Source organism: Hyla sarda, chromosome 9 (assembly GCF_029499605.1).
Source record: "Hyla sarda isolate aHylSar1 chromosome 9, aHylSar1.hap1, whole genome shotgun sequence".
Classification (NCBI taxonomy): Eukaryota; Metazoa; Chordata; class Amphibia; order Anura; family Hylidae; genus Hyla; species Hyla sarda.
Genome location: NC_079197.1, coordinates 56242863 through 56258976, shown reverse-complemented (window position 1 = coordinate 56258976; position 16114 = coordinate 56242863). Strand labels below are relative to the sequence as shown.

Here is a 16114-nt window from a genome sequence, read left to right as displayed (position 1 = left end):
CAAACTAGGCCCCATTAGAGTATTATGTGAGGGTAGGGTACTGCCCATAAAGTCTGTTTAGACTGTTCACACTCATCAGGTTGGACTAAAAAGGTCTGGTGAACAGAGGGTTCGATGCGGTGCTGAGAGAAAATTTTTCACAAAAACTTTGCGTGAGAGTAAGCAGACTGAGGGCTCAGGAAAGCTTACATTGCATGTTGCTGTGAATTGTTCCAAGACTTTTGAACCTATGCAATGTAATGTTTGTGAAAAATGCATGCATAATGATGAAGTAATGTGTACTGCTGCCAACTCAGGTGGGACAAAAGAAAACCTGTGCTGACAGTAGATGGTAAAAAAGTGGTTACTTGGGAGGAGATTTATCAAAAATTGTGCAGAGGAAGAGTGGTGCTGTTGCCCATGGCAACCAATCAGATTGCTTCTTTCATTTTTAAAGAGACCTGTCAAAAATGAAATAAGCAATCTGATTGGTTGCCATGGCCACTCTTCCTCTACACAGATTTTGATAAATCTCCCCCATGGTGTATAGTGTGCATGGTAAGGGAAATTTAGGGCTATGAAACTGTCAATGTTTGTGTTTCTAATCCTGATGGTAGGTTGGGATAGATCCCTTTTTGAGTGTGGTGTCGTACTGGGGACAGGTTTCCAATATTTTCATCAGCTATGAGAAGACAGTTGGGTGACTAGATCAGGTATACTTGATAGGCCCACAAAACTTGACTTACACTGTATGCTAGTTTAGAGTTACTCAGCAGAGGATGGGGAGTGTCAGCCATCAGTGAACATATGTCAGATGGGGTTTGCCTGATTGCTGGGGGAGCTGAAGACCAGACTGTGAGCTGAATACAGGAAGATACAAAGACTCAAGTAAAAAATGGGCCAGTGAGTGAAAAAGAGTCATCTGTAAAACCAGAAATAGAACAGATGCTGGCACATGGGTTCTATTTGCCAGCTAAGGATGAGTCTAGGCTGGGGCTAGAATTGTGCTATCATGCAGAAGAGGTGATGTTGACAGAGAAAGATCGTGTCTCAGGGTCTGACAGTGAGAGTAAGACCACTAAATGGGACACCCATGGCGAAATCAGGAGGTCCCGATCAGCTGAGAGGATGGTGGGGGGGCCCTTACCTTCCCCCTCACCATCCGATCGGCACCTTTATGCTGCAGCCAGCAATGGCAGGATGCAGCGCCGATAACACTAATCAATGCTGTTTTAAAGAACAGCATTGTTCAGTGTTTTCAATCTTACGATTGCATGTAATAGTCTCCTACAAGACTTAAAAATAGTGAATAAATAGTGTCAAACAAAAACTTAACAAATGTGAACTAACACCTTCACTAAGGGTGCTTTCACACTACGATTGTAGTGTACGGTTGCTGGATGCGGTTGGGAGGGGCGAAAACCGTCCGCTCCCGTATCCCATCCGGATCTGGCCCGAACCCCATTCATTTCAATGAGCCGACCGGAGTCAAACGCTGACTCCGGTTGTCTCATTTTTCCCTGAATACGGTTTTCTGACCGGACCTAGAACCGTGGTATACCACGGTTTTAGGTCCAGTCAGAAAACTGTGTACGGGGCAAAAATGAGACAATCGGAGTCAGCGTTTGACTCCGGTCGGCTCATTGAAATGAATGGGGTTCGGGCCAGATCCGGCTGGGATACGGGAGCGGATGGTTTTCGCCCCTCCCAACCGGATCCAGCAACCGTACACTACAATCGTAGTGTGAAAGCACCCTAATAAAAGTTTTAAAAACTACAGACCATGGCACAAGAAATGACCCACATATAGTCACGTATACGAAAAATAAATAAGTTATAGGGGTCAGAAAAGAACAATTTTAAGCATACAAATTTTTGTACAAAAAGTTATAATTTTAAAAAGTAGTAAAATAAACCTAAACCTATAAAAATTGGGTATAGTTATAATTGTAATTGTTATCAAAGGATTTAGACTGGTTTTTCCTGTCTGAAATTGTCACACAGAAAGTAGCAGTCTAAATATGTGCGATTTTTTTGCGACTTTTGCTTTAGACAATTTTTAGAACATGATGCATTTCTAGTCTATTTTAGATGGAAAAATGCATTGGTGCTGAATTTAACAAAAGCGACTTTTCAGCAACATGTCGCATGGGCTGAAAGTACGCTGAAAGGTCAGACCATGCTGGAGCAGGTTTAAATACAGTCTAAACCGTAGATCCCGAAGTCCGTGCGCAGAATTTATCAAGAGTTGTGCTACTTTTGATAAATTAGGTGCACAATAGACCAGCCTAACCCTCTATAGTTTGGTCTAGATTGATGCGGGACATAGACAGCTTTGATAAATCTCCCCCAATGTGTCAATATTAATGAACGGTTCACTGCATAGAAGCGGAGGCCCCAAAAATTACAAAATTGTGTTGTTTTTTTTCAATTTTGCCACACCACTAAGTTTTTATTTTGTTAGGCTGTAGATTTTGTGGTGAAATCATTGATGCCATTACAAAGTGCAATTGGTGGTGCAAAAAAACAGGCACTCATAAGGGTCTGTAGGGGTAAAATTGAAAGCGTTATCACTATTAAAAGGTGAGGAGGAAAAAACTAAAGTGAAAAAATGTTATATTCCTGGGTCCTCAAGGGGTTAAATAATCCTGATTTAATCTATTTAAATACCAAATTTTGATTCATTTTTATGCAGCACATATTGGCAAATTCCTGGAGTCGAGTAGCCAGGCCCCTAGAAACTGTTAAAGGGGTACTCCGGTAGAAAACTTTTTTTTCTTTTTTTTAATGAACTGGTGCCAGAAAGTTAAACAGATTTGTAAATTACTTCTATTAAAAAATCTTAATCCTTTTAGTACTTTTTAGCAGCTGTATGCTGCAGGGGAAATTCTTTACTTTTTCAATTTCTTTTTTGTCTTGTCCACAGTGCTCTCTGCTGACACCTGTGTCTGTGTCCGGAACTGACCAGAGCAGCATAGGTTTGCTATGAGGATTTTCTCCTGCTCTGGACAGTTCCAGATACGGGCATCAGGTGTCACCAGAGAGCACTGTGGACAACACAAAAAAGAAATTAAAAAAATAAAGATTTTCCTCTGTAGCAAACAGCTGCTAAAAAGTACTGAAAGCATTAAGATTTTTTAATAGAAGTAATTTACAAATCTGTTTAACTTTCTGGCACCAGTTAATTTAAAAAAAAAAAGTTTTCCAGTGGAGTATCCCTTTAATGTCTCCTGACTTTTGTGATGGTTTTCAATTGAAGCCTATAAAAGACTGACTTGGCTCCTACATTGGTCTAAATGGCACTTTGACTATACTTATTCTCAAATTTTATCAAATGTAGTAAAAATAATGTGTCTAGGCGTTAAAAATGTAACTGCATTTTTTTTTGTAAAGAACTGGGGAATCATTTTACACAATGAAATCATGAGTTCAAGACTGAATTAACATCAATTCTGCATTGTTCTTGTGGATAAGCTGAGGAACAATAGTTGCACAGTCAGCTGCAGGTAAAGTTACAGTTCAACATAGCAAAATAGTACGCAGGCCACTTTAATAAACAAAAGTTAGGATATTAGATTTTTTAAGTTAAAACCTATAGCACTAGACAGAGGCTGCACAAGACTGGTTAGTAACCACAAGCAACAAAGAATATGACATTAAACAATATTTTTAATCAGATACTACTCATCTACTTTTGAACTATTTGGATAATATAAAAAAACTTTTTAGCTGCAAGCATAAACTGTGGATCCTGATTTGCCATTATGTTTTTTATCAACATATTTTACTCACAATATGCAAGTTATGACAACAATAGAGCATATGAAGACTAAGCAAAACGTTACAAAGAAGACATAAGCATATACATTTCCTCTAAAACCAAGGCATATTGGTTTTTCATTTTTTACATAAACATGAATAAACAGTACATGTTATATCAACAGCAAACCGAATAAAACCAAAACGGTAACCAAAACTCAGTGTGTGTGTGTGTTTGTGCAGGAGCTCAACCTCATTATCCCTTAACTGAACATTTCTCACATGCACCTGCAATAAGTATTTCCCATCCCAATAACTGGTCACCAATAGTTTCTCCGGGCATGTACTGGAGGCAAAGGAGTATAGCCGTTGGTATATTCCTAAGTATAGTTATTGCATGTATGCCAGTGTGGTTTATACATCTTTTCTGTAAAGCATACAGCAATAAAGAATATTTTGCAGGCCCATAGGAATCATCCAGTCTGCCTTTTCATCTTTTTCTTTAGGCTTTAGAATAGGTTTCAGACTATTTAGCTACTTCCAGTATGTATTTAACTACCGTATATACTCGAGTATAAGCCGACCCGAATATAGGCAGAAGCCCCTAATTTCACCCCAAAAACCCAGGAAAAGTTATTGACTTGAGTATAAGCCTAGGGTGGGAAATACATCACCCCCCCCCCTGTCATCATCCAGACCCCCGTCATTAACACCCTCATCATCATTACCCTGTCATCATCCCCCCTTCATCATCATAACCTTGTCATCATCCCCCCCTTCATCATTACCCTGTTATCATCCCCCCTTCATCATTACCCTGTCATCATCCCCCTTCATCATTACCCTGTCATCATCCCCCCTTCATCATTACCCTTTCATCATCCCCCCTTCATCATTACCCTGTCATCATCCCCCCTTCATCATTACCCTGTCATCCCCCCCTTCATCATTACCTTGTCATCATCCCCCCTTCATCATTACCCTGTCATCATCCCCCCTTCATCATTACCCTGTCATCATCCCCCCCTTCATCATTACCCTGTCATCCCCCCCTTCATCATTACCCTGTCATCATCCCCCCTTCATCATTACCCTGTCATCATTACCATGTCATCATCCCACACCACCCCCTTCATCATCACCGCTTGTCAATGTCTGATTTAGTGGTCTTCAACCTGCGGACCTCCAGATGTTCCAAAACTACAACACCCAGCATGCCCGGACAGCCATCGGCTGTCCGGGCATGCTGAGAGTTGTAGTTTTGAAACATCTGGAGGTCCGCAGGTTGAAAACCACTGCCCGGGCCTTCGTCGTCATCCAGACCCCCTACCCCCTTTAGTTTTGTACTCACCTCCGCTTGGCGGGACGTTAGGGTGAGCTGGTCCGGGCCATCTGTGCTGCAGGGACCGTCCGGTGGGGAGGGATAGGCGTTCCGGGCTGTCCATCTTCACCGGGAGTGCCTCTTCTCCATGCTTCGGGCCTGGCCCTGGAATAATGGCGTTGCCTTGACGATGACGCACAGGGACGTTCATGAGCAACGTCCCTGTGTGTCATCATCAAGGCAACGCTATTATTCCGGGCCCGAAGTGCGGAGAAGAGGCACCCCCAGCCCGGAATGCCTATCCCTCCCCATATTTTCTGTTCTTGATTTTTTCTGCAACCTAGGCAGAAAACTTCTTCAAAGGTGCTATTATTCTTGACAGTCTTGAGTGACAATGCTTTCTAATCTTTCTCTTGGACAATGTCTGAATATTATTTATCTTTTATAATTCCCAATATATATTATTACCTAAACATTTTAGTTTCTCATATTTAAACCTGCTCTTCCTTATCAATATCTTTTTGCAGGTAAGGTCTCCAGAATTCAAATGACATCTAACTACAGCAGTATCAGGACCTGTCTTCTTCTACCGGAAATACCTCTAATTATATACCCAAGAATCCTACTAGGTTTCCCACAGCCTGGGAACACTGCACTGTCTTCAAAATTTACTGACAGTATCATCCCCATGTCTTTCTCCTCAGCAGCTTGAGCTTTACCATCAAGACAATATTTAGTTAAGGGGTATTGTCTCGACAAGTGTCTTTCCATTACTTAGACCATAATTCCAATCTAACCATATTCAGGAATTTTAAACCTATTCCACACCTATGTATAATTATACGAGGGGCAAACCACATGTCATGTTAGTACTTGTCACATACAAACAAATTAAATAGGACAAGACTATATTGGTAACATTATATGTATCTGTCTTCTAATTTACTGTGTATCTGCTGAACATAGATTGTAAAGCTTATCAGCTTTATGTGGTACTATATCAAATGCCTTTATGAAATATAGGCAAGTTATGTCTGCAGCCACACAGTAATACAGAATTCTTGTAAAATTGTCAAAGAAATCTAAGATTATAGAAAGGGATTGGAGAGGCTCTTACCAATCTGTTAACCCGTGGCCTGAGCTGGCGAAATGACACCTACACCCATGGTGTCTAGCAAAAATACAATAGATAAAGAAATTGGGGCTCAAAGGTCTGTGAATATTTGATATAAAATTTATTTATTTTTAACATTGATTTATTAGTGTACAATTGATAGAAAAAATGATATTAATAAATAGTAAATATTATAGTGGTCTGTATCCTACAGGGCCCTTGTAGGTCAGCTAGACTACAGATAGTGCAAGATAAAATCAGTGTATATGTAATGGAATAAAACTATATAAAAACAATAATATAAATACAATGGTATAAATTAGTATAAAGTTTCCACAATAATACAAGTGACTTCAGAATTGTACTCCTGGTATAATTAATTGTAGTCCAAGTGAATACAGTCTTCTCTCATTGCATGTAATAAATATTAGTGCAGATTCTGACAAATACCAATATACTGTAATCCAAGTGTGGGTATAGATCAGCAAAGTTCTTTCTTTTTATATGCAGAGTGCAACAGCACAAGTTGCAAATGTATCCAACTTATAGTAGTTTTTATCAACTTTCAAGGTAAGTGTAAAGTGAGCTTTACTGGGAGTTGTAGTTTTGCAACATCTGGAGGGTCAGTTTGGTGACCACTGTTACAGTGGTGCCCAAACGGTAGTCCTCCAGATGTTGCCGAACTACAACTCTCAGCATGCCCAGACTGCCCATACATGCTGGGAGTTGTAGTTCTGTAACATCTGTCCCTTCAGATTTTGCAATTTTCATGAAATATTTGAAAATTGCTGCTCTACTTTGAAGCCCTCTAATTTTTTCAAAAAGTACAAATATGTCTATTTTATGATGCCAACATAAAGTGGACATATTGTATTTGTGAATAAAAATAAAATTTATTTGGAATATCCATTTTCCTTACAAGCAGAGAGCTTCAAAGTTAGAAAAATGCAAAATTTTTTACATTTTCATGAAATGTTGGGATTTTTCACCAAGAAAGGATGCAAGTAACAATAAAAATTTACCATCAAAATAAAGTAGAATATGTCACGAAAAAACAAACTCAGAATCAGAATATTCGGTAAAAGCGTTTAAGAGTTATTAATGCATAAAGTGACGGTGGTCAGAATGGTGAAAAAGGGCTCAGTCCTTAAGATGAAAAAGGGCTCAGTCCTTAAGGGGTTAAAAACACTGCATTAGTTGTACATGTAAAAAATACATTGGAACATACAGTATATCATATGTAAAACTGTAGATACACATATATAGCTGTAAAATGCTACATGTACCAGCTCATCTGTTAAGCCTTTACAGAACATGAATACCACAAACAATATTTATTGACCAAACCATTACCCCTTTTCATGCTAAACTGTTCTAGTGCCAAAGTTGATAACACAATCCTGGACGATGTATGTCTTAAATTACCATTCATTCTATATGAACATTCATATTCCTTTAACCACCATGGCAGCCTAAAGACTGACTGTTTGCCATTTACTTCAAAGACAAATCTGGTGCCAGCAGACATGATGTCATTGATGCCTACCTTTAATCTTGTTTCTCACACCCTAAGTTGTTACACATGTGAGAGAACTAAGGCTTCCTTCACTTATATTTTTGCCCTAAAGAAAACACAAGAAAATGCTTTTTTTTTCGTCCCCCATAATGCAATTTTGGTGCCCTTTTGTCCCAAAATAGTTGTATTACTACATGCAAGTTTGTTGTAGCCTTTTTTTTCCAGTTGTGTTTTCTCATTTCAAGTCATGTGACATAGTAACATAGTTCATAAGATTGAAAAAAGACCAAAGTCCATCAAGTTCAACCTATAACCCTAGTGAGCCCCTACTGAGTTGGTCTAGGGGAAGGCAAAAAACCCTCATACTAGAAGTAGAAATTCCTTCCCGACTCCAAATATGGCAGTCAGAATAAATTCCCTGGATCAACATTCTATCCCTATAAATCTAGAATCCATAACCTGTAATGTTATAACTCTCCAAAAATGCATCCAGACCCCTTTTGAACTCTTTTACTGAGTTCACCATGACCACCTCCTCTGGGAGAGAATTCCACAGTCTCACTGCTCTTACAGTAAAGAACCCCCGTCTGTGCTGGTGTAGAAACCTTCATTCCTCTAAACGTAGAGGATGCCCCCTTGTTATAGATACAGTCCTGCGTACAAATAGATCATGGGAGAGATCACTGTACGGTCCCCTGATATATTTATACATAGTTATGAGGTCTCCCCTAAGCCCTCTTTATTCTAAACTAAATAACCCCAATTCTGATAATCTTTCTGGGTACTGTAGTCCTCCCATTCCCTGTATTACTCTGGTTGCCCGTCTTTGAACCCTCTCCAGCTCCACTATATCTTGTACACTGGTGCCCAGTACTGTACGCAGCATTCTATGTGTGGTCTGACTAGTGATTTTTTTCAGCGGTAGAATTTTTTCCTTGTCATGGGCATCTAAGCCCCTATTGATGCACCCCATGATTTTATTTGCCTTGGCAGCAGCTGCCCGACACTGGTCACTACAGCTAAGTTTACTATTAACTAAGACTCCTAAGTCCTTTTCCATGTCAGTCGCCCCAAGTGTGCTCTCATTTAATACATAATCCCAGCCCAGATTTTTTCTTCCCCATGTGCATTACCTTAGATTTATCAGTGTTGAACCTCATGTGCCACTTCCCAGCCCAAACCTCCAATCTATCCAGATCCATTTGTAACAGTGCACTGTCCTCTATAGTGTTTACCACTTTACAGCGTTTAGTATCATCTGCAAAGATTGCTACTTTACTATTCAACCTCTCTACAAGGTCATTAATAAATATATTAAACAGGACCCAAGACGGACCCCTGTGGTACCCCACTAGTAACAGTCACCCAATCAGAATAAGTACCATTAATAACCACCCTCTGTTTCCTATCATTGAGCCAGTTACTTACCCACTTGCACTTATTCTCCCCCAGCCCCATCCTTCTCATTTTATGCACCAACCTTTTATGTGGGACCGTATCAAATGCTTTGGAAAAATCCAGATATATGACATCCAGCGATTGCCCCTGGTCCAATCTGGAGCTCACCTCCTCATAAAAGCTGATCAGGTTAGTTTGACAGGACCGATCCCTCATAAAGCCATGCTGATATGGAGTCATACATTTATTTTTATTAAGATACTCCAGAATTTCATCCCTTAGAAAATCCTCAAACAATTTACATATAACGGAGGTTAAACTAACAGGTCTATAATTCCCAGGGTCACCTTTTGATCCCTATTTAAATATTGGTACCACATTTGCTATGCGCCAGTCCTGGGGAACAGTACCTGTTACTGTTATATTAAAAATAGGGGTCTGTCTATCACATTACTTAATTCCTTTAGAACAGGGGGGGGGGGGGTGAATGCCATCTGGACCTGGCGATTTGTCTATTTTGATTTTTTGCAGGCGGCACTGTACTTCTTCCTGGGTTAGACAAGTGACCTGTACTGGGGAGTTTATCTTATCTCGCTGTATTTCACCTGGCATCTCATTTTTCTCTGTGAATACAGTGGAGAAGAATTTGTTTAATATATTTGCCTTTTCCTGATCTCCGTTTATAATTTCTTCCTCATCATTTTTTAAAGGGCCCACACTTTCATTTTTGATCTTTTTGCTATTTATATAGTTAAATAACATTTTGGGGTTAGTTTTACTCTCTTTGGCAATGTCTGTCTCTATTTTTGCGGTTTTTATCTGTTTTTTACATATTAAAATATTTTCTCTTTTTCTCTTTTTAATGCTTCCTCACTGCCGTCCTGTTTTAGTAGTTTAAATGCTTTATTTTTGTCATTTATTGCCCCCTTAACATTTTTGTTCATCCTTATTGGTTTTCTTTTATTCCCCTAAGATATATACATCTTACAGTGAGAATTTAAGATATTTTGAAGTCTCCCATTTAGTGTCAGTATTCTTGTTTTTGAGGACATTATCCCATTTTATATTTTTAAAGGGGTACTCCGGTGCTTAGACATCTTAACCCCTATCCAAAGGATAGGAGATAAGATGACAGATCGCGGGAGTCCCGCCGCTGGGGACCCCCGGGATCATGCATGCGGCACCCCGTTTGTAATCAGTCTCCGGAGCGTGTTCGCCCCGGGACTAATTACCGGCGACTACAGGGCGGGCGGCGTGTGACGTCACGCCCCCGCCCCCATGTGATGTCACGCTCTGCCCCTCAATGCAAGCCTACGGGAGGGGGTGTGACAGCTATCACGCCCCCTCCCTTAGGCTTGCATTGAGGGGTGGAGCATGACATTACACGGGGGCGGGGGCGTGACGTCACACGCCACCCTGTAGTCACCGGTAATCAGTCCCGGAGCGAACACGCTCCGGGGACTGATTACAAATGGGGTGCCGCATGCATGATCACGGGGGTCCCCAGTGGCAGGACTCCCGCAATCAGGCATCTTATTCCCTATCCTTTGAATAGGGGATAAGATGTCTAAGCACCAGAGTACCCCTTTAAGGGCTTCTCTGAGTTGATCAAGCTTTCCCTCCCTAAAGTTCATTGTTTTTGTAGCCCCTCGAGAGATTCCCTTATTGAAAAACAAGTTATAATGTATTATATTATGGTCACTATTTCCTAGGTATCCTTCCACTTGCACATTAGTTACTCTATCAGGTCTGTTGGTAAATATTAAGTCCAGTAGGGTGCCCCCTCTGGTGGCCCCCTGCACCATTTGGGACAGATAACTGTCTTTAGCTATAGTCAGAAACCTGTTTCCTTTATGAGATTAACAGGACTCCCAGTTTATATGAGGATAGTTAAAGTCCCCATTAATATCACATCATTTTGATTTGTTGCCTTGTTTATTTGCCTCAGTAATTGATCTTCTGTCTCTTCCATTATGTTTGGTGGCTTATAGCAAACCCTTATCAGGATTTTTTTATTTTTATCTCCATATATTTCTACCCATAATTACTCCACATTATCGTTTCCCTCCCATATATCCTCCCTCAGTTCGGCCTTCAGACTCAATTTCACATACAGACAAACTCCTCCCCCTTTCAGTTTGGTCCGATCCTTCCTGAATAGACTATAACCCTGAATGTTTACTGCCCAGTCACAGCTATCGTCCAACCAAGTCTCTGTTATACCCACTATGTCATAATTTTCTTTAGACATCAACCACTCCGGTTCGTCAGTTTTACTGGTCAGACTTCTGGCATTCGTCATCATGCAATTCAACGGGGGAAGGTTTTTTCTTCCTATGAAGCCTATCCCTATTAACTATTCTAACCCCTCCCTCTGCTCCACCCCCAGGTATATTACTTAGTCTCCCCTCTCTATATACACTATCATCCCCCTCAATGTTGTAGGTTCCCTCCCCCCCCCCCAGTCCCTAGTTTAAAACCTATTCCAACCTTCTAGCCATCTTCTCCCCAAGCACAGCTGCACCCTCCCCACCCTCCCTACAGTAGAGCCGGTAACCAACAGCGAAGTCAGCCCAGTTCTCCATGAACCCAATCCCCTCCTTCCTACACCAGCTTCTGAGGCACTTGTTTACCTCCCTGATCTCCCGCTGCCTCCCTGGTGTGGCTCGTGGTACAGGTAATATTTCAGAAAATATTACCTTGGAAGTCCTTGCCTTAAGCTTGTGGCCTAAGTCCCTGAAATCATTTTTTAGAACACTCCACCTACCTCTTACTTTGTCATTGGTGCCAATATGTACCATGACTGCTGGATCCTCTCCAGCCCCACTCATCAATCATGTAATTCAAAGATTTCTACTGAAGAGTGTGAGAATAAAACACCCCAAAAACAGCAAACACACATTTACAATGTATGTTTTTTTTTTTTTTCAAGAATGTTTTGTTTTTAACCTTTAGAGGTCTATGGGAGTAAAAACGCCACAAACTAGGTGAATAAACACCATAACTACAGCATGCTGCATTTTGTAACAAATGCAACTGACCCAAAATAAACACCACTCAAGGAACAAAAAAATAAACATTAAAGCACTGTATGTGAGAATGAATTGAAAAGTGCATTCCAGGAAAAAAAATATTTCAGCATAGGCTAATATTAGAGCATATTGTAGCGGTTCTTGTGCTTGCCTATTTTAGCTGGTGCGGAATGCATGGGTTGTCTGCCATCTTGATTCCTGTTTCACCACTTATATGGTTTCCTAAAGCATCCTATATTTTCTGTGATGCTTTTGGCTTTGCAGAGGGAAAGAGGCAGAGATTCATCACTGCACTTTCTCTCCTGTAAGTTATGTAACTTAACTGTTCTAGTCAAATGGAACAGTTAAAAATGTTTTATTAATATCTTTCTATTTCAAAAAGTTTTATAGCTGTCCACTGACTGAACTATGCATCAGCACAGAGCATACTCACTATAGTGCAGTGAACCAGTATTGTACCCCTTCAAGATCTCCCTAATGTAATGGTTTGGGATCTTTTAAAATAATGGAATATTGAATAGCAGTAATCTGAACCATCACATAGTCCTAAACACCTAATAAACATGCATGCTTGGCTGATTTTTTCATGTTTACTGCAGTGAGAAGGGGGAATAACCCTCTGTTGGACACTTATAGCATCAGCTTATCTCGTGCTGAAACAAAGGACTGAGTAAGGTGAAATCCAATATATCAACCTTTCACAGACATCTTCCATTTGGGAACAGCTGGAAGGACCCAATATACGTTTTATCATAGATCAATAGCACCAAAAGTTGGCAGGTTTGGTCTGCTTTTATCTAATGTTTATATTTGGAGGCAATCTATATAGGATGCCAATAATGGGTTAGTTTTATTTTTAAAGCTTGTTTATTATAGTATTGACCCTTTAAGGTGTAAGGGTATTAGCATCCAGAGACATGGTGTCCAAGTGATTACTAGGCCTGCTTCCATGGGTAATCAACCCCCTTGAAGGTGTTGTCCAAGAATATTTTTTTTTTTTTTTTACAAGGAGCCAAGTGCTGCAAAAAAAATAAAATAAAGCATGCTCATTCAGTGACTCACATGGTCAGCAGACTATAGGAATCAGGAAGAAGCGAAGAGACAAGGGGGGACAAGGTGCAATCAAAACAGTATCAGTGGGGATCAGAACAGGAGCCCTTTGTTTAAAAAACACACACACACACAAATTAAAATGAGCTGATTGCAAGTTGTCCCCCTGCTGAGACACTCAGTGGTCAAATAGAATCTGCACAGGAACCATCAGCAAGAGTACAAATCCAACATCAAAGGAAAAATGAAGCACTACAATGTGCCTATTGATATGACATGGTTGTAGGTTACAAATGTCCAGGTTCCTTTAAGATAAAGAGACCTTGTATGTGGCTGCCCCACCAAATTCATGGATATTCTGACTGATGAACCTTATGTTAACTTAGTATGCCTTTAAAGTGAAAATTTTCTTAACCAGACAACCTACTGATGTATTTACCTTTTAATTTGCAGTAATAATTTATTATACATAGAACCATCTGTCTGGGCCATTTTAAAAGATGTCTGAATAAAAAAAATAATGTGAAAAATATATCCTACCTTCAGGTCGATATTGTGCTACAATTGTGACTGTTTGTCCTGCCCGTTTTAGTGCAGCAGCCGCTTGCTCATGTGTTGCACTGCGTAGATTCACACCATTAACCTGAATCAGGAAAACATGCCCATATTAAGCTACAGGGAAAAAGCAAAAATTGCAGCTTCTAAGATTTCATTAAGTAGTTATCCAGTTTCCAGTAAACATCATTCACAACCTTTTAACAGAACAACTAAGGAAAAATGACCGACGTGTATCAGTATTTGTATATATACATATATATATATTCTTATTGCAGCATTTAGTGTGGTTTAGTTAAATGAATTTAGACTTACAGAGAGGATGCGATCCCCACGACGCAGCTCTCCACTAAGGTCCGCTGGTCCTCCAGCAAGAATAAATGATACAAAGATTCCTTCTCCATCTTCTCCACCAACAATGTTAAAGCCCAGTCCTGTTGAACCTTTATGGAGAATGATCTTGCGTGGTTCCCTGGAGACACGACGAAAAGACATGTCTAGCACTCAGAGCCAAGTTATGGAGGTAAAAGAAAGACAGCGTGAGGATGATAAATGACAGAATAATTTAGATTAAAGGAGAACAGGTAAAAAAACAAAAAAAACAAAGGTAGAATATAAAGAAGTTGGAGAGTAAAACATTTGTGTGGACCTTCAGAAAAGGTCTCTGACTAAATGTGAAATACAACAGGGAATACAGATAAGAGATGACAACAAGAGAAGGATGTTGTAGTCTGTCCTGTATCAATAGCTAGATGAGATGGAAGCTGAATATAGAAGGTGCTGCAAAGCCGGTCTGACAAGTGCTATCAAAGGAAATCACTGTGTAATGAAACCTCCTGACAAGTTTCAGGGCAGGAACAACTAGGAATTGCAACACAACACATCTTCTTGGTGCTTTCTTGCCCACCCGACCCCCCACCGCCAGTAAAACAATGATAATTCTCATGATCAATCATACTGTCTTTTCAGAATAAGGAATGAGGTTTTCCAAAAGTATCCTTCCTACCTCTCTTTGTTCGTCCTGTGTACCAGTACTTGTCGCTTGGAGGGTGCTGAACTTGGTGGTCTTCGATAAGACATGGATGAAGAGACATTTACAGTAAACATGAGGGCGGCTCCTAGACTGCGCTACCACCTCTTCTATTTTAGCTGGATGCACAACACTGCTCTTATCGTTCTGCTTGTATGTACTTATTTCTCATTGACCCTATTTCTTCCAGCTTTCTTGGTTTAAACCATCAGTTTTCTATCTGAACCCTCTAGTTTTTCTGCTTCTTCTACAGATCTCTCATGTTGCATGCAGCTTTGAGCTCTCTAGCTGGTGTTTGAACACTTACTTGCGCTCTCCTTTTCTCACTGACACATTCTTTCTCACAATACAAGTAGGGTGTTGCTAACACCTCTTTTTGTTTCATTGATTTAACCATTTCCTGGGTGTTTCTAATTATGCAATTAACATACAAGATTTACCAAGGTTTGAGTTTTTAAGTATGTGAATGTGGCATTGTCTGTCAAATGCAAACCAAGGAACAGGAGTGTTTGTCTGTAAGGGACAGAGCTCTCTATCCCTGGTTACACACTACAAGCTTTTAGTTTACAGGGTTCAATAGGATAGTTCACATTCCCATCATTCCAAGTGAGTTGACTGTCATCTGTTCACGGCTAAGACTAGCAGGGGTGAGGTCATCGTGTCACATGTCTATTTTACAATGGGGCGTAATGACAATTGACTAATTTGTGTCACCTGTTATTTTGCACCACCCTAAATGATTTCCCTCCTCTATGTGATGTATCTTCTTCCTCACGTTTTCTTTTCTCAGTCCTTTTGCTCCTTATAGTTTCCTGCTTCTTTATCACCTTCCCAAATCTGCCTGCTCTATCCTTACATTTTACTATTTTAGATTTTATTGTTCCCTTTTTCTCCTACCTCATTTTGTCTTTTCTATGATGTGTCATAGTGAAGATATCTTCGTGCATTTTTGCCTACATAGTAAAGAATATTTTCTAAATTCTTTCTAGATTTTAATAAATGTACACTAAACATACTTAAATGTTTCAGACAAGAGTAAAGAAGTTGCATAAGGAGAAAATGTACCGTAAATGTTAAGCAGCATAAGGCCTCGTGCTTGAGAGGGCCTCGTAGCCGCCTAACTTGCCTAACTACCTAGAATGGGCTGCTGCTGTTTTTATTACCTAGAGGGGTCTATTACTGTTTTCACTACCTAAAGGGGGCTGCTGCTATTTTCACTACCTAGAGGGGGCTGCTACTGTTTTTACTACCAAAAAGGGCTGCTGCTTTTGCTACCTAAAGGGGGTTGCTGCTGCTTTAATATCTAAAGGGAGCTGCTGCTGATTTTACTACCTGAAGGGAGCTGCTGCCTATTTTACTT

The 16114-nt window shown here is 40.2% G+C and overlaps 1 protein-coding gene across 5 annotated transcripts in view; it reads right to left on the bottom strand.

Moving 5' to 3' along the window:
- Positions 1-16114, bottom strand: part of DLG3 (discs large MAGUK scaffold protein 3) — a 390374-nt gene that overhangs the window by 150973 nt on the left and 223287 nt on the right. For all 5 annotated transcript variants that reach the window (XM_056540771.1, XM_056540772.1, XM_056540773.1 and 2 more), the window contains 2 exons: positions 14040-14196; positions 13710-13812 (listed from right to left, as the gene is read on the bottom strand). In XM_056540771.1, coding sequence (XP_056396746.1) covers positions 13710-13812; positions 14040-14196 — 260 coding nt within the window. The remainder of the gene's footprint in view (positions 1-13709; positions 13813-14039; positions 14197-16114) is intronic.